This window comes from Capsicum annuum, chromosome 12 (assembly GCF_002878395.1).
Source record: "Capsicum annuum cultivar UCD-10X-F1 chromosome 12, UCD10Xv1.1, whole genome shotgun sequence".
In the NCBI taxonomy this organism is placed as follows: Eukaryota; Viridiplantae; Streptophyta; class Magnoliopsida; order Solanales; family Solanaceae; genus Capsicum; species Capsicum annuum.
In genome coordinates, this window is record NC_061122.1 from 125,750,172 (window position 1) to 125,777,162 (window position 26,991).

Genomic DNA, 26,991 nt, shown 5'->3' on the forward strand with positions numbered 1-26,991 from the left:
CAATAAAGACTATAACGAACATGTCCAAGTATTGTTTGAACACTATGTTCATCAAGTCCATGAAAGCTATTGGGGAATTCATCAATCCAAAAGACATAACTCAAAATTCGAAGTGACCATATCGAGTTTTGAAAGTTGTTTTTGGAATGTTACATTCTCTGACTCTACGATGATGATAGCCGAATCTGAGATCTATCTTAGAGAAATAACTGGCACCCTGAAGTTGGTCAAACAAGTCATCAATCCTAGGGAGTGGATACTAATTCTTGATTGTGACTTTGTTCAACTGACAGTAATCGATACACAATTTTAAGAGAACCATTTTTCTTACACACGAAAAGGACTAGAGTACCCTATAGGGAAACATTGGGCCTGATGAATCCTTTATCTAAGAGATATTTTAACTGCTCTTTTAACTCTTTTAGCTCAGCTGAATCCATTCTGTAGGGAAAAATAGAGATAGGTTGGGTATCTGGAAGGAGATCTATTCCGAAGTCAATTTCCCTTTTAGGAGGAATTTTGGGAAGATCTTCAGGTAATACATCTGGAAATTCCCTTACAACTGAAACTAACTCGAGACTTGGATTGTTAGAACTAAAGTCTTTGACTCAAACAAGATGGTAAACATAACCTTTGGAAATTATTTTTCTTGCCTTAAGATATGAAACAATCTGACCCCTAAGCACTGAAGTACTACCCCTCTATTCAATGACTAGTTCATTAGGAAACTAAAACTGAACGACTCTATTTCTATAATCAACTGAATCATAATATAAGTGGATACAATCCATGCTGAGAATGATACAAAATCAGTCATCTCTAACCCCACAAGGTCAATTGAGGTGACTTTCTAGGATATTATGATCGAACAATTCCTGTATACCTGTCTGGCTACAATGGATACACCTATTGGAGTAGACAGTGAGAAAGGTTCTACTAAAGATTTAGGACTGACACCAAAATTAACAGCACAATAGGGGTTACAAAGAAGATCAAAGCTCCGGGCTCTAACAAAGCATAAACATGAAGATAAAAAACCTGGAACGTACCAGTAACAATATTAGGAGAACTTTCCTGATCCTGTCGGGACTAAAGTGCATAAAGCCTATTCTGACATTGTCCACTGGTAACACTGGAAGTAGCGTCTTACTGAGTCGGGCAACCTGCTGGAGCTGATGACAGATTGGACTAGCCCTACTGGCGCATATCCTTTCCTCTTTAAGAGACTACTGGACACACTCTGACCCTATGGCCTGGCTTGCCACATCCAAAATACATATCACTACCAGCCATGCACACACCTTGATCATTTCTGCCACACATATGGCAAAGAGAATTAGTACGACCACTATTCACACTACCATAGGACTTAGAGCCTGTGGCCCTATCCCAATTATTATTCCAGAACATTGTCACTGGTGCACTAATTGAAGATGGAGTTAGGGATGAAGACTTCTTATGGAACTAAGAATGATTACCATCCTCTGACCTGGGCTGAGAAAAATTAAAGCTACCTATTCTGGCCTTCTTATTTTCTATCTCTTTCTCCTTAAGCTTCTACTCCTCAATATGTTGAGCATGGACCATAATCCTAGATATGTCCATATTTTTAATCAATATAGCAGTTCCACACTCCTTGACCACATTATCAGCTACACCAGAAACAAACTTACTTATTCTAGATCTATTATCAGCCACCATCGAAGGAGCATACCTCGCCAACTAAGTAAACTTAACCGAGTATTCCTTAACACTCATATTACAATGATTCAAATTAATAAACTCTAGAACCTTAGCTTTTCTCAACTCTAAAGGAAAGAACCTATCCAAAAGGTTGTATCAAATACCTCCGACTCTACAGGCCCTGCCTCGGCACCCCTATCCATCTTTCACTACTTATACCACGTATGGGCTATATCCTACAACTGATAAGTAGCCAAATTTGCACTCTCACTTGAGGGTATGCCCATGATATATGTAACTTTCTGAACTATAGCAAGAAATTCCTGTGGATCCTCGTTAGACTTGGATCCTAAAAACAAAAGAGAACTTATTCGGGTAAAGTATTGAATCCTTGATGCAGTTGTATTATCGATAGGATTGTTCGGGGTAACAACCTACTGATTACTCTGAGCTTCTACTAAGTGAGCTAAGGTAGTGAATGCAGCTCTGAATTTGACATGAGAGACGTGCTCATTCAGGGGACCTTCTTGAATAGGTGAAGGTGCGGGCTGATTTCCATTGTTTCTTTTGGGAGGCATTATTTATAAATAAAAGAAAGAATGAGTCAGAAAAAGAGTTTAAATAAAGCGTATGCTCATACGCACACTATGAAACTGAAAGAAAGGAAACTTTTATTAAAACATCTTGTAGCCTCTTGTCCATAAATGTGGCTCTATTCACACCTATGCTTAAGACTCTACTCAACGCAGCTTTCAGACTCCCTAGGACACTGTAGAAACTTAGGCACTAATATCAAGTTTTTTCATGACCCGAGGCTACCCCCTATTGCAACAACAATGTTTACGATCACAAGTGACCATAAGCTAACCCATGAGCTGGTACCTCCTATCAAAGGTCATATACTCGATGAGCAGAAAGTACATAGCATATCATATTAATAGAACATAAAGATGTACAATATCCAAAATACAATAGGGATATCCAAAGTATATAGCACATCATGTTTACTTTACCTCCTCAAGTAATGACAAGGGTTGTAGACTTTCAGTACTATGTACATAATAAAACTAAAATTAATAAAAATAATCAATTCAAAATTTCTCAGCCAGCAAACTTTCTCAATGAACATTAATATCTTGCAATCATATATCCGGGAGGTTTTCAAGATCCCACAACAACTTACAAGTATCATAAGGAATATACAAAATGCTCTCCGAGATTCAGATTGGGTGATTCACCACTGCCTTAGACAGTCCACGAGTGGCTGACAAATGAGCTACCCTGAACAACTCTCTTAAATAAGAATATTTATACCTCTTGATAGCCTCTTAAATCAAGTAAGAGGTTTACCACAAATGGATAAAAGGAAGATCCTAGCTTTAGAGTTAGGAAAAAATCCTCATGAACTAGTTTTTGATGATATATGTTGATTTGTACATTTTTACGAAGCTAACTTTTGTTAGGGAACTACTTAAAGTGATATTTTATCTCTTAGAAAACATAACATGTTTAATATTTCTAGTAGGGCCAAAATCAATATTTTACCGTTGACGTGTAAAGGATTGGGCATGTCCAATTCCTTATTTTCTTTAGAGGAGGTAGGCTTCATAATAGGCTATGTTCTATTAATTTACGAGGAATGCATCTAGACCTAGCCTAACCCCCCACCAAGAAGGTGGATTCAACTAAAAAGAAAACTATTGATATCTTGTGTAAACCCTTCAAATGAAAATTTAATAGCCATCTAAAATAATATGTCCTGCCGCTTCACCTAAACCTGGAAACTTTATCCATTTATGCACAAATCAATATAACACACACTTCCTCTTGCCAGGAAAAAGAGTAGCTTAACTATTATACTTGTATTATCAGACTACATTTACAGTTATATACGATGTTCCACCCAATGTTCGTAGGAAACGATAGATGCAGCAGCTCAAGAACATGTTAATATTGTGGAGGGGACCTAATACAAGATCGACAAGAAAGACACTAACACACACCAAAATAGTCCATGATATGAAGAACCGAGGACCCCCTTTGGTGATCCCTCTCGGATTCACTACACAATAACAATACAAGCACGATAACAACAAGATTCTAAGGTGTTCAACACCTTTAATTAGCAAGCCACAAACTAAGATTACAACACCATAACAAGAACAAAAATGACACAACAAGGTCTCGGGTTTGGGCACCCAAAACTGAGAATGAACACAACAACAATAATAAGATAGAATGATAGATAACTTGACACACAATCCACAAACACTATGAACCAAAGTGCATATTGAACACTAAGACCCAAGAATTCATACAAATAACATCAAGTTCTTACGGTGACCTCAAGGTAACAGAATCCCCAAGAAACCAACATTTCAAAACAAGCAACCAAAACAAGTGATTCCACACTTGTCACAAGTGACTCCACACTTGTTACAAGTGATATCCACACTTGTATGAACACTCTCAAAGAGCTCTCAAAATATCATCTAAGTTATGAGAAAATGACCTAATATGTTCTATGTATAGCCTAGGTTACAACTTATTACAAAATGACTAAAATGCCCTTAATGAGCCAACACTTCAAAGCTTGTTCCATTAGTTGGCCAGTCACTCGAGTACGAGTTCTTTACATATTAATCCACAATTACGATCGTACTTGTATCATCCTTCCCTTTTTGAAAAGAGATTCGACCTTGAATCTGAACCTTCAAAAAATGGAGGAGACAAAAGAACATATATTCCTCATTACATGAGGGTGGTCCTCGGTTCTTTAAATCATGGACTGTTTTGGTGTGTGTTAGTGTCTTCTTTGTTGATCTTGTATCATTTGGTATCAAATCATGGCTTGATTTTGTTTTCACAAGATCAATCTTAGGCTAGCTATCTTAAAAATACAAAAAAAAAAAGGAAAGTGTAGAAGTTGTTCTTGTTCTTGGCCAAGACATATTTCTTTATTGCCAGATCTTGTAGTCTTTTGTTTGTTTAGATTGTTTCTAGTGTTGGTTTCTTTCTCACCAACACTAAAGTGTCTAGATCTAAAGGTTTGATCTTATGTTGTTGACCTTGTTGATGTAAATTAGAAGTTGGTCGTGTGTTGATATTATTGATCTTGGCCATGTGTTGCAATTGTTGTGGACTTGAAGGTGAATGTTGGTGATGTTCTTGAGAAATTGTTGTTGAAATCTTGTTGTTCTTCACATCTCGACATCTCTTAATCAATACAAAGTATAACATATATCCAAAAAAAAGTGTAAGATAAAGTTGAAAAGTTATTGGTGAAAAGACTTGAACACATTACTTCAAAGACTTGTCAACCACATTTCCATATTTCAAGGACCTTGTTTTGTGGAAATAGTAAAGTCAAGTCTCATTTTTTGAGTTGAAATTTGAAAAAGTTTCTAAGACTTGAATTTTTCCACCAAAAGACAAACTCATCCATTCCAAATTGTATCAAGACAAAAGCTTCAAATTGGTGATTAAAAAAAATTATGTGGGACTGCGACCAATTATGTGGCTGCCACATCATACGTTTTATGTTCATACAACATAAGTAAGCTCGAATTTTTTGATTTCTTAGTTTCTAATCTTTGTTTCTTAGTTGCATTTTTTTTATTCTATTGCTAATCAACAAACTAGTAATTGTCTACTAGGTTGTAAATTAGTTTTGGGTCCGTTTATTCATGTCTACATTTCTTTGTGTGTTTTTATCTTTTCAAAAACTTGTTGTACAAATTTATTTTGAGTCGTTGGAAACAAAAATTCATTCTGACCTTAAGCCGCAAGTGGGACCAAGTAACTTAATTGAAGTAAAAATGGTGTACCAACACTTGTGAGACCAATTGAGTGATACTTGAAAAAGTGTGAGCTTGAGAGTTAGTGAGGGTGATTTTTGCTAACCTTAACTTGTTATTGTTTGTGTTTTTTTTATTATTTCTTATTAGGTACGATGGCTTCCGGTGAAGGTAGTCCAAGATCCTCGAGAGAGGTAACCATGGATTTAAAGTTAGCATAATCAACAAAAAAATATCAAACCACGAGTGTACATTCTGCATATGCCGTGGAAACTTAGGGAATAAGATACCCTTCTAAGCACTAAAAGAAATACTTGTCTATCCACCTAAGCGTGACAAGAAATAAGACAAAAAGAAAAGTGTACTTCCTTGGAGCAAGGACCATAGCGTACTCTCGGGTTCTTCATCATCAAGAGGTCAAAGTGGAATCAAGACCTCACCTTCTTCAGGCCAAGCATCATCATGAGGTGTACTCATCATCAATCTACAAGGCACATTAACTTTCCCTTCTTCCACCACCCTCTCGAGTTCACGATCATCTTCATTATCACCTTATTTGGGCCAAGCATCATGATGAGGTGTTCTCCTTATCAATCTGCAAGGCACATTAACTTCCTCTTCTTCCACTACCCTCTCAGTTCACCATCATCTCCATCATCAACTTGAGGGGTTCCTTCACTAACATCATTTTTGGTCACTTTATCCTAAAAAAAATAAGGATCACTCTCCACTAGTACAATGTTCCTTCGATTTGGGAACTCGCTAGCTTAGTGACCACAACCTTGACATTTAAAACAAACGATACCCTTAGGATTAGGAGTGGAAGAATTAGTACCTTTAAGCCATGGATACCATTGGATTGTTTTATCAAATGGAGGGAAGGATGATCTTAGTGGTGGCCATAATGAGCGTGAAACATGATTTTAGTGGTCGAATGGAGAGGATGGAGAGAAGGATGGATGGGATGGAGGGTTCCTTTTCAAGGAGAATGGATATATTGGAAGTTTGTTTAGATTCCAACCATTCAAGTCCGAAACACTACCACGCCTCGACTAGTGGACATACTACCACCCCGGATACATTTCCCCAATTGCTCAATCCACCTAGACCAACCCATGAACCCATCCACCAAGTCCCTACTTATCCAAAAAACTGAAGTCAAGTCCATTAAGAAGCGTGCCAAATTCGAGACCTCCTTGATATGCTGAGAGCACCACTAAACCAAAACCAACTAATCCAAATTGATGATGTAGAAGGTGAGGGTCTTTATGGAGGTGAGGGTTTAGATGAAGAAACTCTCTTTATAGAATTTGTGCACAATAGAAGAAGAGTTTAAGGCAAAGGACATAGAGGCCGAGAAGGAAGAGTTGGACTGGCTCCTTATGGTAAGGGAAACGTGGGACACAGACCTCATGTTCAAGAAGGTCTAGTGGACCAAGGAGGCAATGTGGGTAGAGACACAGGCCTAAATTCCATCAAGAGTACTCTTTCTTCTTTCAAAGGGACTAGTGATCTATCTCTCTATCTTGATTGAAAGTTACAATATAATCGGATTTTCTAACTCAATGAGTTAACTTCCCAAAAGAAAGCCGCACATGCCATTTCTCAATTTGAAGGTTATGCATCTACTTGGTGAGACACAAAGCGGTTGCAATGGGCAAGGAATGACAATCTTGACCTTCCAAATTGGGATGAATTGAAAGCTCTTATGAGGGAGAGATATGTCACAGAAAGGTACAAACAAGAGCAACTAACAAAGCTCTACAACTTGAGGCAAGGAGATAGAAGTGTGGAGAAGTATTATGATGAGATTCAAAACTTGATACTACGTCTTGACATAGTCGAACCTCAAAATCATTGCCTAGCTCGGTTCAAGGGTGGCTTGTGCTATGAAGTTGTTTCTCAATTAGTTGTCTATAAGTTTGACCGAATTGAGGACCGTGTAGAAGCGGCCATTGAAGTTGAAAGGAACAATCGTGCTAAGAAGACCTTACCAAGGACCCCTTTAAGTGACCCATCTCGAATTCACAACATAATAACAATACAAACACGATAACAACAAGATTCTAAGGTGTTCAACACCTATAATCAGTGAGCCACAACTTAAGATTACAACACAATAACAAGAACAAAAATAACACAACAAGGTCACGGGTTTGAACACCCAAAACCGAGAATGAACACAACAACAATAATAAGATAGAATGATAGATAACTTGACATACAATGCACAAACACTACGAACCAAAGTGCATATTGAACACTAAGACCCAAGAGTTTATACAAATAAAATCGAGTTCTTACGGTGACCTCAAGGGAATGGAATCCCCAAGCAACCAACGTTTCAAAACAAGCAACCAACACAAGTGATTATATACTTGTCACAAATGATATCCACACTTGTATGAACACTCTCAAAGAGCTCTCAAAATATCATCTAAGTTATGAGAAAATGACCTAATATGTTCTATTTATAGCCTAGGTTACAACTTATTAAAAAATGACTAAAATGCCCTTAATGAGGCAACACTCCAAAGCTTGTTCCATTAGTTGGCCAGTCACCCGAGCACGAGTTCTTTATGTATTGATCCACAATCATGATCGTACTTGTATCAGGACCAGCATAGGAAGATAAAGTTACCCATTCCAAAAATAAAAGGTGGTACTAATATTGTGATATAGAGTGGGAAGGATAACCTGGTGCACATTATTGTTGGCTAATTCTAGAATGGAGAAACAACATCAATCTTTTTGGAAGTACTACAACAACTTTATTCTTTAGAATCTTTCTCATCACTCATTGGAAGATAAAAGTGTCATTGTTGGGTGTAAGGAATCATAATTAATAAATGAGTGACAACTGAATAAGGTCATCCTTTTTTCACTCATTAACCCATTTTGCAACCTCAACTCGAACGAATCTTCTATCATGTAATGACCATTAACACACCTTTGAGGACTCTCGCTCAAGGATTAGACTATACATGACTATATTGGGAAAAAAAGTTTGGCTACTAGTTACATAGCATTTATGATACTATCACTACACAAAGTCACATTAATAAAGTACAATAACCAACCCAATTGTCTGGGGAGGGTAGTGCGTACGGAGCCTTACCCCTACCTTGATAAGGTAGAGAAATTATTTCTGATAGATCCTCGGCTTAAGTATAGATATCAAAATGATTTATACATTTTAGCACATGAGAGAAGAAATAATACTACTCTACGATACTGGACTATCGCAAAAACATAAAACATAGAGTAGTTAGAAATGTTAAAGAAAAGGTACTATGAGTGCCATGTTATAACCAATGTTATTAAATTATTTCTTTGACAATTAAGAAATCGAATAATGCAAAAAGAGAGTCACTGCCTCATTAGTGAAGCGATGCACTTCAAAGGAGCACACACCTTGTACAATGAGCCATAGGGTGATCGTCGAGAAGGGTGGATTCTTTCGACCTAATTTTAAAAGATTTAAAAATTATACTATGACCCCTTTCAAGTTCTTTGCCAATGTTGTCTTATTTCTTGAGCTTGTAATGCCACTTCCATAATACTTTTATTTCTCTACTTCATCTTCTTCTTCTACTTTTATTTCTTCTCCAAAATGACTTCAACTTTTTCTTATAGTACTAGTACAAGAGTCTTTTTCTACCACTACTTAGGATTGCAGGTTTCTTACTTTTTTCCTCTACTTTTTAAGGATAATTACTTCACCGGAGAGAGTAAAGTGAGTAAAAGTTATAAGGCCAGTGCTTGTGAAGCGCAATTTAAAAGAAAAAAAGGACCAAAACAAATAGAGATGCAAAATCAGAACCAAAAAAAACTAGAAGAAGGAAAAAAATAGCAATAGTAATTCAAAAGCAGCTTCTGAACAAAAAACTGAAGAAGAAATTAAAGTAACAAACTGAAAAGCCAAAAGAAATAGATTAAAACAGTTTGGAAAAGAAGTAAGAAACTAAAAACAATAGTTGCTAAATCTTTTATTTAGATTACAAATGAAAAACAACTACTGTAATACAGAAATAGGTACCAATAACTTAAAAGGAGATCAGTATTAACAAACAGAAATGCCAAAAAATTGAATTGAACGCTAGTGGGAAAAAAGTTCAATTAAATTAGAACCTAAAAGGATAAAAGCAAACAACCCAAGACCAAGCAAAGAAAAAAGTTGTTGCAGCATTAATTAGAAGAGGAACGAAAAAGAGAAGAAGAAGAAGAACAACAACAACAACAACAACAACAACAAAAACAAACCCCTACTTTGCTTAGATTCATTGCTATCTTTAAGCAATGAAGTGGACATTCTTTACAACTATGCTTCCGCATCAAATTGAAGGCATCAAACAGAACAACTGAAAATTCAAAAACCAATTTAGCAATTGAAGTTATCTCTAGACTTGGTTTAAATTACATTGTACTGATGCGAATTTGAGTTGTTGAGGATTAATAAATTCATCTTTTATAGAGGATGCTAAAACTGGTGACTTTAATTGCAACTTGATATATAGGTACAATACTTTTACATGTCATGCAACTTTTTGCAGTAAATTGTGTAGTTCAATTTGAAGAAGCATGTGCTTTGCTTCTTGCTTTTCACTTATATAAATCAATGAATATTGCAACTTTTTGTTTTATTTTTTTCTTTATTATTTGTTTTATTTATGATTTTCACTACTAGAAACACTATCACTGATGGGCGACGACAATAGAATAAAGAACATTTCTAGCTTCAAAATAGAATAACTAACAAAGTGAACAATTTCAGTGTCATACTTTTTGATGTCCCAATAGCTTGTCTGGAGAGTTTTCCCTTTACCTCTTTGGGATTTGCTGAGAAACTGCATCCTTGACGTTTTCTGGATACCGTTATCACACCAGGTTCAAATTTCTGCTCTGGTATCTGGGGGTCCTAAGCCCTACGGATGGGAAAAAAACTCAGGAGTGTTTTTCTTGATGGGTCGTGAATCTGAATTTACTTTGAACTGAAAGTATTAATATTCTTCACATCTCAATACTAATATAAACAACCAAAACGCAGAATACAATTTAATACATTTGTTCATCAAATTTTGAAGCATCAACAACAAATGCATTCAAGTAATGCTACGGCAACTAATAAGGAAGGATGCGTGAAACCACATTCTACTACCACTACCTATTAACCTAATCGTATCCTTTACAACCTCCTATCAAAGGTTATATACTCAGTAAGCATAAAGTACATAGCGCATCATATTAATAAAAAATAAAGATTTACAATATCCAAAATACAATAGGGATATCAAAAGAACATAGCACATCATATTAACAGAAGATAAAAATATATAGAAAGAAACAAACATGAAGGCTCTGCCCCCGCACCACACCCCACAGTTTTAAAAATCTAAGGCTTTTTGTCACACCTCGAACAACCCAGCCATACTTAGAGACTGCCCCGCCCTGCCCTGTATAGCAGTAAACCTGTCACCCTCCACACCCGCTAAACCCCATTGTTATTCCTAGTAGCTAGACTATATAGAGATAATAATTGACCATCCACAAATTGATAAATTTCATAGTAAATTACCAAGTTGTACAAATAAAAAATGACAGATTCCAATAGAATAAAGTAGGAAGAATATAATAATAGCTCGAACAACCAAGCAATAAAACTAATTAGAACAATTTTGGAAGAAAAGAACAACTATAGATAGAACTAAAATCATATCTCGAATTCATGAGAGAGATAAAATAGAGATTGGGGTAAATTTTAGCTGCAATAACCCGAGGAATTGAAGAAGTAATTGACAAAGTTGCTCCCTCACTAGTTGTGCATCTGTAATGTGTATATTAATGGAGCTCTAAGGTTAATTTTTTACCAGCTGCTTGGAGGAATTGAAAATGATATATTGATACACAACAGTACATATACTAGTTGGAGAGCTCTTTTAATTAATTAAGTTTTCAGAAAATTAAATTAAGAAAGGAAAAGATGCATATTTTATTATATCTAGTAAAATAAGGAAGGAAAATATGGGTATTATTATCTTTAGTGAAATAAAAATAAATTATTAAAATTTTACTATAAAATTTTGGGTTAGTTTTCCCGCTCAAAGCTCTAAATAACAATTTGGGACCAGTTAAAAATTTCTTTAGGGACCGGATTTTGTACCTTCGTAATAAAATATAATATTAAGAACCGATATATAATCTCTTCCTAATACATGTACTTTTAAAAACGAGATTATTAATTCATCCCTAAATATTGGTCATAAATAATGCAATTTCTTGTAGTGCGTCTTATATGAGGCTACTTAATTTTTTTACACAAGTACTTTTAGTAATTTTGCTATATAACATTTCATTAATTATTATAAGTCATTTAAGAGATATCTCCTTTGTTTTTTAAATCATGAATTTATTATATCACAATAATTAACAAGTTAAAAGATTTAAAAGATATAAAATATTTGGTTGACTCTCGAAATTATATCAGTTTCACTTAAATTGGAATAGAAAAAAAGGAATTATAAATCTCAATATTTAAAGACTTAAATTATTTTTAAAATATAGTTGACTATCAATGCCTCATTGGACAAGGAGAGTAACATGTATTATTTAAAAATTACATAAAAGGTATTCTAAATTACTACTGTTAACTAACTTAAAATATTTTATTATATATTTAATAATTAATATTTGAAAAGTAATATAAACCAGAATACTTAATAATTGTAAATATTTAAAAAAAAACATTAAAAATTTTAATTTTCTCTCAAAATTATATGGGTGTCATATTAACAACTTAAAATATTCTTATATAAATTTTATTAATCAAAATATAATAATATATGCTTTACTAAGAATTTATCAACCAAACAAATAAAAATTTTAATTAAATGATAAGATTAGACATAACGTAGAATTTTCAAAGATTGACATTGGGCCCGTGCTTAGCACTGCTTAGCCAACTAGTATATATATAATTTTTGGTATTTCTTCTGTTCTCTTTTCAGAGTGAAATATAATTTTTTGTTGTTATTGTAGTTCTAGTTGTTGAATAGTTGATTTAATTTGTTGGTGTCTGTTGAGTTTTTAAAGTTTGATTTTTGTTGTTTGTGTTTGTACAAACAAACCAACAGTGTTGGTGTTTTTGGTTACTATTAATGTTCTTGGTATCTGTGTTGTGTTGGTGTTGATGGGTTTATTTATTATTTTTCTTGGTAAAAATGGTGTATTTGATATTAAATGATAATATTATTGTTGTTCTATTGAATAAAATCATGCTACTGGTTTTTATTTTTTTACAACAGATTAACCATCTGATGCAATAGATTAACCATTTGATGCAACAGATTAACCATCTGATTCAACAGATTACCCATTTGATACAACAGATTAACTATCTGATGCAACAGATTAACCATCTAATGCAACAGAATAACCATTTGATGCAACAAATAAACCATTTGATGCTACATATGAACAATCTAACAGATATTCATCTATTTCGATAGACCATCCTTCTGTTGGAAGAAATCTAAATAATATTGACAGTTGATAATAGTTTCAACAGATCACTCATATGTTACAATAGATGAATGATTTATTGCACAGACCAATAGATGAGTGATCTGTTTTTATTATTTTTAATAGATTACTCATCGTTGCAACAGATTAGTTATATATTGCAACAAATAACCTACCTGATAGAACAGATATGTGATCTATTGGAAGTGTTATTTCACTGTGTTATACATATTAGATTTACTATTATCCTTTTTTTAATGATGCATTAATCAACTATAATCGATTTTATTTCTTGTTATTTTTAGATAATATGGCTCTCAAAAGAAAAGAAATTGAATCAAGTCTAAGTAAAAGAAAAAGTGAAGCATCTAGGCTACATCCACCACTCCATGAGCTTTTTTTACAAGTGATATCTCAATAAAAGCAAAAGATAATGAACATGGGGATGAGAAATATTTTCAAAGAGATAATCCAAATGCTAATAGCCCTTTCACTAAAGAGTTGTTCAAAACCTTCAGTATTGATAGTTATCTTGTGAAAATATAGCGCAATGGTGCCACATATTTAACTGGTGATTTCGTGGTTAAGTCAGCCATGGAAAAATCTTTTGATGTCTTTAGAAAAATACTTTGAGACCAAAAATTGGATGCTTATTTTAGGGATAGCTGCTTTAGGCAATATCTTGATTTGCCGGATGACAACAATGCTTGTTTTCAAATAAAAATAGTATATGATCTTCTCAAGCGTAGATTTATGTATAAAATAAAGATAAGATAGATGAGGTGTGCATAAATTACTGTGGCATACCTGTTTATTTTGGTTGGAAGGAGTTTGTCATAGTTACTAGACTAAAATATTATCCTCTTTCTCCTTCTTAAGTTATACCTATTCTAACCCAAAAAAGCACCCCATACACCCAAAAACGGCAAAGGCTAGTTAAGTGATGGTGATGACTTTGTGTCCCTTGTTGGTCTGAGCTTAAAAAAAAATTGATAGAAATGTTGAAAGGTAAAAGACTTTTAAAGAAGCACAAGTAATCATTGTGCTTGATTTGGTTTGAACATAATATTCTTTTGGGGGAGACGTTAACAACAACATACCGCTTGGTTTAATAAAGCTCTTTGAGGATATTGAGACATTTAACAGCTATCTTTGGGGTTATGAAAGCTTCAATATGACTGTCAAATATTTGTGACTCCGGTAACGGCAAAGACAGTCTACTTATATGGCTTTCCATAGGCTTTCATGGTAAATATTTCTTTTATTATGATTCATTTATTTTTTATTAAATAATTCTTTTAATTTATTGACGTTATTTTATAGGCTTGGACATTTGAAGTCATTCCTTATTTGAGATAACAACTGAACTACCAGGAATAAGTTTTATGTCCAAGAATCCTGAGATGGTTGTTGGCCAAAACTGATAAAAATGCAAAATTTCTTGATCTCTTTAACCCCCGAAGGAAGCAGTAAGTCTAATTCTAATTAAGTTCTTATTTTAATTAATAATTTTTTAAAATAATTTAATCATAATTCTAATATATGTACCGATTTATTTTAGATTATGCATTCGTGGCTTGTTCCAACCAATCAAGGGTTGAAGATGCCATTTTTGCTTACTTTACGGTCAGTGCAAACTTTATCGGATCCAAAGGTCATTGATAGAATGAAAAAGAAATTGTTCGGAGCAACAACCATCAGAAGAGAAATAATTTTAGAGGGTGGACTTATTGTTGTTGATAGTGTTGGTGGTGATGAAGCTGTTAGTAGTGGTAGTGGTAGTGGTGATACTGTTGGGACTAATGATGCTCCACTTATAGTTTTTGAAACAACAAACCATTATGATTATGATCATAATGGTTAGACAGATTTCACCCCTTCTAGCGAATGTTCTGCATGCAAATGTCAAGACTGCAAGGCAAAACATAATGGAGCGATTAATGTTATTGATGCATTAACTGCTTCTGTAAAGGAATTGACATTTGAGACGGGTGTCATTCTATCAAAAAAGATTTCATATTCATGCACTCCATTAGACATTAAGGATGGAAAGAAATTTCCAAGGCATCATCAAGCATCGAAAGAGCAAAATTGCAACTCTTCTGTCTTTGTATTGTACTTTTGATCAATGTACAAGGGCCACAGGAGAACAGCATAAGACGAAGAAGTTGAATATATATTAGCTGTTCCAACAAACAAATGGACTATATATCTATTTCAATATATGACGCATCTGCTGAAAATTATTAAACAAATATATACTTGATCCTGCGCTTGAGAAGACCATATACCATGCTCATTTGGAAATGGGCATTGTAATCCTCAGGAGGCTCAAGAAAGTGTCCAAAGCAGCTCTTCTCAATAAATTCCTCTAGTTTTTCCTTCTTCATAGTGTTCCTAAATTCATCAAAAGGTTTCCCCAATAGAGATTTAACTACAAAATCACTAGTTAGTTCTGCAAGGTTATCTATCGGCATCTCAACTTGAAACCTGTCAATACTAATAGTTTTGACAGGATCATGCTTGGATTTGTTCTTAATTTACACCACATTGGTGATACATTATCACCATGTTGATTATCATCATCTTTCTCACTTTCTACTTCCTCCTCTTCTTGTTTATCTTCTTTTTCTTTCTCCTCACTTTTATTTTCCTCACCAGTCTTTACATACCCTTCTCCACCTTCCTCAACATCATTTTTATAACTTTCCTCAGCTTTACTTTTCCCTGGCTGAGATTGTTCAGGAAGGGTCCATTTGTACTCTAGCCTTTTTTGTCAATACCCTTCTCCACCTTTCTCAACATCATTTTCATAACTTTCCTCAGCTTTACTTTTCCCTGGCTGAGATTGTTCAGGAAGTTCCCCCTAATCCATTTGAACTCTAGCCTTTTTTGTTAGGTGGTCAGAAATTGATCAACTTTCAGTTTCTTTTCTTTTGGGAAACATCTTTTACGTACAAATAAGAGAAAAATAAAAAATACATTATAATTGATGTCTGCATAATTTTTTTAAAAAGGTAAGATATATTTTTTATACCCCATATTACAAAAGAATATTTCAATTAATAACCCATCAGTTGGAACAGATGAACCATCTATTGTAACAGATATACAACCTATTGGGGGGATCAAAACAGTCTTGCTACTAGTTTGTTTTATGCCAACAACTGAAACATTTGTTGCAATAGATGGAGAATCTGTTTGAAGACTAATTTACTATCTCCTAACAGATGTTCCACCTGTTGCAATAGATGGACCACCAACAATAATACCAACACTACCACCAACACTACTGTCAACACCAACAACACCAATACCAATACCAATGCCACCAACACTAATACCACCACCACCACCGGCAAGACCACCAACACCACCACCAATAATACCAATGCCACCGACACCAGCACCACCACCACACCACTAATACTAATACCAATACCAACACCACCAATACCAACACAAATACTAATAGCACCAACACCAATACCAATGTTAGGAGTTTTGCCAAAAATTGATGATTTGTATGGGTTGATTTGTATTTTGGAAAAGAATGAAAAGTTTTGAAAATGTTAATTTGGTCTGAATGGATCTTAATTAATTTTTTAAAAGAGATTAATTTTAACTATTTCATCATAATAAACTATATTAAGTTTAATTGAAACATTAATGAATTTAATATTAACTTAATAATAATTTAATTTGAATAGTTTCAGGTCAAATTGATCAATTGACGACTTGGGTCAAGAGAAACGCAACACCAACATCATGCAATTACAACGGCTCGACTGAAATTGTAGTTGAACCCATAATTCTAGCTAAATCAATTTAGGTATTTAAAATATTGGCTTGATTGGAATTGAATTGATTAATTGGCGACTCAGGTCAGGAGGAATACACTACCAACATCATGCAATTGCAGCGACTCAATTGAAATTATAGTTAAACCTATGAACTCATCCATAATTCTAGCAAAATCAATTTAGGTATTTCAAATAATGGTTTGATTTAAATCGTTTTAGGTCAAATTGATCAATTAATTACTTGGGTTGGGAGGAACGAAATACCAACATCATGCAATTGCAACGACTAAATTGAAATTGCAATAGAACCTATGAACTCATCTATAATTCAAAAAAAATAAATTTAGGTATTTCAAATAATGGCTTGATATGAATTATTTCAACTAAAATTGATCAACTGATGACTCGGGTCAGGAGAAACACAATATCAACATCATGAAATTGCAATGACTTAATTGAGATTGTTGTTAAACCTATGAACTCATTCATAATTCTAGCAAAATCAATTTAGATATTTTAAACAATGGTTTGATTTGAATCATTCAAGTGAAAATTGATCAATTGACAACTCAGGTTAGGAGGAATGTGATAACGCTCAACTTACACGTCAATTTAAGTGCAAGGCAGTCATCATTAATATATTTACCCAACTTTAGAGCCAGGGTCGAATCCACGAGGAACAATGTGAGTGGCAATCAAATTAATTCAAAATGATAGATACAAGTTAAATTCAAACAAATGTTACAAAAAAAATAAAATAGGGGAGGTGAGTTCCTACACTAAGTTTGTTTTTGGAATTTTCTAGTGTAAATTCGGGGCTATGAATAATTAGAGTTTTAACAATTATGCACGGATCTTGGGTGTAACGCCCCGAATCTAGTACCCGAAATGCCACACAATGCTCATGACCCTAAAGGACCACAAGCTAACCCATGACTGATATCTGTAACTGAACACTGCATAACATACTGTACAAATGCAGAATAAAAGGTTGAAAGGCCATAAGGTTCAAAAATTTTGATAAAACATAACATCTGGAAATGAGGTATATCAATACCAAAACAAAACTAAAATAACTGTCTGAACATACTATAGCCTGGAAGTTTTTAAATTGTCTAAAAATTGTGGAGTTGATGGGACATATCTCCAGCTAACTTCAGACTACTGAAATAATAAAGTAATAAAATAATCCTGCTATCCTCGAATAATTAGGACTCACTACTAGTCTGGCTGCTGAACGTCTGATCTACTAAGGATGCTCTGGAAATCATACTTCTGAACCTATGGTATAAAACACCATAGCGTAAATACGTCAGTATATTTGAATGTATTGTTATACAAGTAAGGTAGACTGAATGCAAGGGGTTTATATGCATAAACAATAATAAATAACTAAATAACATGAACGTAAGAATACATGCATGAATACGTGAACTATAACTGAGATCATGACATCACTGAATCTGAATACTGGTAACATAAGTTTTGTATAACTGATATACTATTATCTGAATAACTGTGTCTGACAGTCCTGTTTCTGATAGAATTAGCTGAGTTCCATACTGAACTGGGTGACTATATCTGACAGTCCTAAATTCTGTAGAACTATCTTAGTTCTATTACTGAGACTGAGACTGTAACTGTGGGAAGTAGTTATCTAAATGACATGCCCCTAATAAGCTATTATAGCTGAGTTGGGGTCCAATCTGTAACCCGAATTGGAAGGGTGTCATAGCGCGCAACTGGTAAGGACAAGCTGTGAGTAATCCCTTATCTAACAGGTACTCTAAGGAGAACGATGAGACCCTCATAAAATAGGTTAAGCCACCTCATCTACCCTCAACTAGCAGGTTTGATGTCTCAACCTACGCTGGCTACGTAGTTCTGGAGCGTAAGGATTACTTCTAAGAATCACACCCTCTAATAACAGGTGAGTTCCCATCCTCGGGCTCACTCAGTGCTGAATCCTACTTCCATCTGAATAAACACTGAACATGATTAACTAAACTGAACTGGACTGCGTTCATTGAGTTCCATTGACTGACAGAACACTCATGAGATTACTGAATTTCTAAGATTTCTAAGTTTACTGAGTTTTCCTGAGTCACATGACTGATTGAGTTCTATGAATCATGGCTTGACTGAGAGTATCTGGAAAACATGACACTGACTCTAGGCACATAACTAAATTGTCGAGTACAAGTACCCCCAAGACTTGATAGCATGAAACTGACAAGACATAACACCTCTTGACACATGACCATAGTCAACAATTTACAGTACAATCATTGGGGATTTTTATGAAGTATTCACATGCCATAAGCTTACACATGAATAGGAATGCATGTAAAAATATCATAATTTCATAAGCCTAATCTCATGAGCATTACGTCAATCTATTACAAAGTATAACAATAATGTGGGAGTCATATCAAACATAAGAGAGAAATATGGATTCATCAATTTTGGTCACAAATGAGTCATAAGGCATAATAACTATTCTCTTAGGCATTTTATCAATCACCTTGCATGCATATCTTTAGGCTTAGGCATGAATATTGAAATAATACTTCATGGCAACATTTTACTCTTCCAATGCAAAAATTTCAATCACATACTAATATATTTTCATAATAGTCATTAAAGACTTCAAATTGGAAATCAAACAACAACATAAACATGGATATAATTCAATTCATACCATGGAATCCAAAGTTTATATTTCAAATAGGGTTTCTTGAGCTTCATGGGTGAAATGAACCTATGAATCAACACTTGACATACCTGGATGGATGATTTCTTAAAGATTGGAGGAGGAAAGCTTGAATTCTTAATTTGGAATTAAATACCTAGAGTTTCTTGTTCTTAGGGATTGATCTTTGGGAGAAACCCTAATTTGGTGTTGTGGATGAATAATGAAGTTATGAGCTCTGGTCTGGTATAATTAGGGGTTAAAACGGGTAGAAAAAGACCCAAATATCCTTAAAAAATGACTTTAAATCGCTGATCGGAAGTGGCGACGGTTTGGGCGACGGTCTGTTAATGGCTCGACGGTCCGTCGGTCCTGACTATCGTACTTGGCCAGAATCTGAACTTTCTGCCTCGTCTGCGACGGTTTGGGTGACGGTCCGTCGGTCCTGACCATTGCACTTGGCCAGAAGATGGGTTCACTGCCTTAGTCGTGATGGCTTGAGCAATGGTCCATCGCTAGCTTGACGGTCCTTCGACCTGACCGTCGCTTCTAGGCAGTTCCGACAGTTCTTTGTAAAACGTTCATAACTTTTTACTCCGATACCGAATTTGGACAAAATTGGTATCGTTGGAAAACTAATTCAATTTCCCACATGATAAAAAGTCTAAATTGGGGAAATCCTATCTCATTTAAACATTAATCATTTAGGAAGTCATCACCAACTCTTTTGGAGACTAGATTTGACTTAAATAAAGTTTGGGGTATTACATTGGGATTATGTGTTACTAAGGGAGTGACACGTGAGAGCTAATTATCAACATCACTTTGTAATTCAAATATGGGTAGGCTTGGTTATAGGTTTTAATGTTAGCCTTTCAACAAAACACCAAACTTTCACCCATGGATTCTTTCTAATACCTAATGGACTACAACCTCAATCAAGGCATCTCTATTTCTAGGATGACACCCATGACATAGTTAACCTTACATTCACCTTTATGTCTACGATAGTGAAAATTTAGCAAACTACACGCATAATTGTCTATCATTGTTTTGGTCCCCATATCCCTTCTTCGAGGATGATATGGATTCCTAAAGTTCACCCAAAACCCTTCTTTCGAAGATGACATTGAACTTTCTAGAGCTTGGAGCTTTTGCTCATCAAATCCATGTGAGTATTTGAAGCTGTCACCTATCAAATCCCAACCAAAATAGCATAGCAATAATAGAACCCATAAACATGAACTACCAAATAGATGCTAACAATCACAACCCGCACACATTTTAATTCCTATTCGCACATAACCCAAAAGGGAAATTTAGTTACACATAAGATAAATAAGCATAGATATACCCATAATCTCCATTGAATTAAAGTTGTAGAATATCTAAGCGAATGTTACTTCAAACTTAACTCTCCCATAAATTCAACAATGGAACTGAGCAAATCTTCCACTTAGAAAGTCTCTAATATATTCTTCACCCAAAATTTACATAATATTTTCTTCTCCAAAAATAGAGGCTACAAAGTCTCAAGCTAAACCCAGAGAGAGAGAGGGGAAGATGGAAAGCTAAACTTTTCACCTGCAAAGTTTTCTCTGAAAATCCTGAATCGGCGAAATTTCCGCATAAAAGATTCAATATTCAAATCTGCTTTATGGATTCGAAAACTTCCAGTCTTTGTGGATTAAATTTCAGATCTGCTTCAATGTTACCAATTTCTCAAAAAAGAAAAAAAAGATCTAGCTCTAAGTTTCTTCCAGTTTTTTTGCATCGGTGCATTTTGACTTTTCATATGTTCAACTCTCCCTATCACTAAAATTTTTAAACAAATTGTAGTTTGTACCTTGGTGAAGCTGTTTTTAACTTGCTGCTAATTTGAAAAGTGATCTATTAGCATCACAATCTTGCTGTGGTAGTAAGGAAGTAGAAAAATAATCATTGCATTTACTGATTTTTTCTTGATCAAGTATTATTTATATTAAATCATTTGCAAGATTCAATTATCAGTGAAATGGATATATTTTTGGGATAAGAACGGAAAGGAATTGAAAAAAAATTGAGGGGTAAATTTGTCATTTAATAAATTAATGCATGTATTGAAAGCTTTGTATTATTAATATATAGAAAAATGACGGTATTGGTTATGCATAGTATAATACACAATAGAGTATATAACTAATACAAACATTAGTTATACATAGATTGAAAAGGTAAACCAAACAAGATACTACTAATAAATAAAGCTAATGCATGCATTAATTTTTTTTATCACACTCTACCAAACGATACCTTAATGTTAGTAGTTACAACTCTACACACGCATTTATTGATGGTGAGAATCGAAATGTTTGAATTTTCAACTGTAAATGTAATTCTATTTTTTCAAATTTAAGAGAATCTGAGCCCTAAACTTTTTAAAAAAAATGTTAAGCTATATTCCTCCATTATATTGAAGAGAAATAGATAATTTTGTTGCATATAATTAAAGAAAGTTGCCATTAAAGTGTGAAAATTTAAGCCATTAAAAATAGTAACTGAAACACTAATAATTTTTTTTTGTAATGTCTTTTACAAGATTTTTTTAAAAAACACATCAGATATACCTAAATACAACAGAATGGTGATTTTAGGTTATGAAACATATTTTACAGATGCTTACTCGAAAAGCTCACATATCAAACGAGGATTTTTTTTGATTGCCCAAAACGCGAAGACTTCACTTTGCCGGCCTTGATCAAAACAAAAACATTTAAAGAAGGAAATAAGAAAATTTGAATCTGCTGCCGGCGAGTTGAAGGGGAGTTTTTTTAATATACTACGTTGTTGAATTTTGACACATAAATTAAAAAAAATAGTAAATACATAAACTTTACACAACTTTCTATTTTTATTTCAAAAAATAAAAAATTAACCTTGTAAAAAAATTAATTAATTATCAAATCATAAATTAAATTTGAAATAATTCAATTATTTTAAAATACTAATAAATACCTCAGTAATTTATTTATTTTAAAACAGAGTAAGTATAAAGTATATAATAATATGCTAAGACGTGGTATTGTTCGAATAGCAGAAAAATGGGACACACCATCTCCGCAATTCCCTTCTTTCTAATCAATCATTCACCCGCGCCATGACTTGTCATTATTTTCTTTCCTTATTATATACTATATATGTATAATACATATACACCAGGAAAAAAAGCTTCTCGTGTTATGGAGGCGACTCACAGGCCATCTTCCTTATTCCAACAGGTCATCATTGTCGTCCTGGTGAGCTTGCAGTTGTGCGCAGTCAAGCTTGTTTGGAGTCAATCCATAGTCAATGGTGCCACCACTTCTTCACAACTCGATAATCCAGCAGTGCTTGATTTAGTTACTCGAACTGTATATAGCCGTATATACAATCTCACGCAAAACCTTTTCGACAACGAATTTGCGGATGAATTCAAATTTTGCATCCTAAATCGGTAAATATTTGCTCTTTTTTTTTTTTTTTTTTTTTGTGTTGAATCACCAAGTGACAGACGGAGATGTGTTGCAGAGATGAAGAATGGAACCATGCCTTCAATTACTCATCGAATCTTGCTTTTCTCAGTGCTTGTGTTACCAGAACAAAAGGTACTTCGCATTTTCAATTCCCCTTTTTACGAAATGAAGTGCTAAAGAGAGTCCTTTAGGGACGTTCGACAAAAAGTACCAGAGAAATGTTTGGAAGATAATAAATGACTTTATGTTTTACGTATCTCTTTTTTCTTTCATTAGTTTGCTGTTGTGATTTTGACATAGCAGCGATGATCAAGAGATAAATGACACTACTGGCATAAATTACCAAAACAAAGGAGACGATTAGCATTAAAGTTATTCTATTCATGTAGATCACATAGTATTGCTCTTGATATCCTTTTGATATAAAGTCGGCTTTTATAGTAACTTCTTTTGATTATAAGTTTGCAGTGGTCGCATTTACTTTCACCTTGTTAGATCGTGAGATTGTCACTCTTGTTCGGAATTGATGCTATATAAGATTGCATTAGCTAATCAAGTGATAAAGCTATGATTTAGGACGGTAGAATTTACTCTTTTGATTGGTGAAACAAGTTTAGTTTACAATGGACCAATTAGATAAATTATGTGGCATATTCAAGGGAACTTTATTTGTTATTGCAGATTGCAGAGTGAATTTTCAGGCTGTAGACTTCTCCCCTTCCGCCACTTCCCTCGCGTCTAAACCGTTCTAGATATTACAATCATGTATAGGATTACATTAGGCTTTTAAGATAAATCATCTCCATTTCATGTTGTTTTCCTATTTTATTTTGAGCAAACAACTACCAATATTATCCTAACTCATAAGATGCTGCTAATATTAGCCTGAAATCCTTTTTTTATTTACAAAGTGACTAAAGCTTTCTTCTGTCTGTTTCATGCTTCTCAGTTATTCCTTCTATCAACTGTTTCACTATGTTTGTAAGACCATCACGGAGAAACCTATGAAATTTCGTTGGTTGAGCTTGTTCTGTTAGCCAAGATTGCCTCACTATCTCTGCTACTTCAAAGCTATCTTCTTGCGGAAACTTGCTCTTTTCTTCTGCTCAAGGTTCGTCTTGGATATAAGCTAAGCCCGTAACTTGCAGACCATTACAAGTGTCAGATCTAGCCTCCATCTTCGTGAGTTTGACACTAATCCTTTCTATGGCTTTCCTCTCTATTCCACCCACTGCTCCAGTATTGCAGTGTTCTATTGCAGTGTTCTACTCCTGTATCTACCATATCACTAAGCTGAGCAAGACGTTCCGCATCTTCCACTTCATTACTCCTATCAACATCATAAACAACATGAGAATTGTCACAATAAGGGTTCAAAGAAGGGGAATAAGAGCTAGAACAACCATTTCAACACCATCTTATGCACAATCTGTTCTTGAAAATATTATGACAGTGTTGCTACAAAGAATCATCCACAATTCAGTCAAGGATCACCAAAATAAGGACAACCAACATTCGACAATATCTATTCCAAGATGTCATGTCAAGATGAAGTACAAAATGTTAAACTAAAATTAAAATTTTAAAAATAAATAAAGCCTGAATAGACAAAAAATAAAAGTCTAATCTAGATAAACAATCACTTTTTAAGTCCTTGATAGTAGCATCAAAAACTTATTGCTCCCAAACACACACGCAAGTCTATGTGGTCGTACAAGTACTAAAATGATTAAGTTAATGGTGAACCCACATGGACTTTTCACTGACCATAAACTAAATTAAATTTCTAATCGTCTAAATAAGAAATAAAATCCAAAGTTATAATTATAAACTAACTGAAATAAAAAGGAAACAAATAGTGATCTTTAACAAAGAAGATTTTTGTTGTCAATGAGATAAAATCGATTTTGGGGATATAAGCTACCTAACAATTATTCTATATTCTCTAATTGATTCACCTTCTTGATTTTTCCAAATTATTGATTGACAGGGTTAATATTGCTTGTAAGAATCTCTCAAGTTCTTATTCGCCTATTCAAGTTACGTCACGCCTATATGTCTATGGTTGTGAATCGTTACAAGAACACATTTATATTCCCGTAAATAAACTAAACAAAGGCAATTTAGGTATATATCTATTTAATCCTATTTGCAACCTTAATTCTCATTTCGAGTTCAAACCAAGATTAATAGATGATATTCAATCATAATTAAGCTTAGGATTAGATAAACAACCCAATACGATAAGCTAACTAATTGAAATCCATTTTCAAATAACAAATACTCATGAAAGAAATATAACCCTAGAAAGTGAAATTTACCTCTACATAGAGTCATAGACATGAAAGAAAAACAACAAATCATGAAAAAACAAACATAAAAACTAATAATATGGAGAAATAAAAGGTAAAACCCATTGAACTCTGTCTTCTACGGCGCCTCCTAGCTCTTCCTAGATCCAAAGTTATGTAAAAGTCCGCGTGGCCAGTAGCTGCCAGCTGGAGATTCTGAAACTTATTTTCAGTGTTGTCGCGACACTTTGGCGGCAATTCATGAGTCCACTGAATTTCTTCTGCTTTGGACAGGTAAGAAGGCCACATATATCAGGTCAATTCTCTTTGTTCTATTCCTTCTAACATGCACTTTGTTGCATGTTTATTCTTCTATTCTTTTTCTTCTTTTTTCCATTTTACAAAAATCCAACATGTTGAATCCAATTTTTGCTCCACAACTCCTCAACTTCGAAATGCTTTAGGTTGAGTAGGTCCAAGACGAAATATTTGGAGTGTAAATTCAGCAAGGTGTCGCATGAGTCTGTTGTGGTTATAAAACTTGATACTCAAGTTATACAAAAGAGAGATAGTTTCAAGTATCTAGAGTATCTGGTTGGGGTGTGCATCAGTCGGTTTGGTTCGATTTTACGTGTTTTGGTTCGATTTATCGGTTTTTGGTTTTTAAATATGTAAAACCAATAACCAACCAATAAGATATTTTCTTATCGGTTTATCGGTTTTTGGTCCTTAACGGTTCGGTTTTCGGTTTAACCAATAAGAAAATACTTATAAATAGAAATAGTAACAACTAACATAAAAAAATGAAATCTTAATTACCGTCAAAACGTACGCAATGCATTTTAGTTTACAAGAATTTTCAAATTTGAACTGAATGTTAGTTAGGAAAAAAATTGAATCCTAATTGTTGGAAGCTATAAATGCTTCAAGCTTTTTATTACGATAATAGCCGAACTTTATATTGTACCTTTGTTGCCCTAAATAGGTTAATACTTTGTGAATCACTGAATTATGAATTAGTAGTGCATATAATCTATATATATACACATATCTATATATATAGAGATAGATAGATAGATAGATAGATAGATAAAAGAGAGAGAGATTTAAATATATAACATAAATAGGGATAAAACAATAACTTAGTATATCGTTATTGGGTTATCGGTTAAACCGATATCTCAATAAGCTAAAACCGATATCGAACCATTTACCCAATAAATTTTTTTATAAAACCAATAAAAAACCGTTAACCCGATAACCCAATACCAATAACCCAATAACATTTTTATCGGTTCGGTTTATCGGTTGGTTCGGTTTTTGCACAGCCTTAGTATCTGGGGTGTATGATTCATGGGAATGGAGAGATTGACGAGGATGTCACTCATTGGATTGAGGTAGGGTAGATGAAATGGAGGCTCGCTTTCGGAATCTTGTGTGGCCAAAAATGCATATATTTAGCCTTTTTTTATAAGGATATTTAGCCATTATTTACCTCACATTTAGTACTTTTATCGTCTTTTGAATATTAATTATAATGCCTTGTGCGTAATATTGTTTTCTATTGTGTATGAATAAACAACAACAACAATATACCCTGTATACTCCCACCAAATGGGATCTGGGGAGGGTAAGTGTACACAGTCTATACCACCACTACCTCAGAGGTGAGATAGAGAAACTGTTTACGATAGACCCTCGGCTCAAGATAAAACA

At 34.1% G+C, this 26,991-nt stretch overlaps 1 protein-coding gene across 7 annotated transcripts in view; it reads left to right on the top strand.

Moving 5' to 3' along the window:
* The first annotated feature begins 22,551 nt into the window (after positions 1-22,551).
* The window catches only part of LOC107850581 (ABC transporter G family member 24), a 35,683-nt gene continuing 31,243 nt past the window's right edge, over positions 22,552-26,991 (top strand). For all 7 annotated transcript variants that reach the window (XM_016695202.2, XM_016695201.2, XM_016695200.2 and 4 more), the window contains exons 1-2: positions 22,552-22,965; positions 23,040-23,116. In XM_016695202.2, coding sequence (XP_016550688.1) covers positions 22,670-22,965; positions 23,040-23,116 — 373 coding nt within the window. In that variant the 5' untranslated portion in view covers positions 22,552-22,669. The remainder of the gene's footprint in view (positions 22,966-23,039; positions 23,117-26,991) is intronic.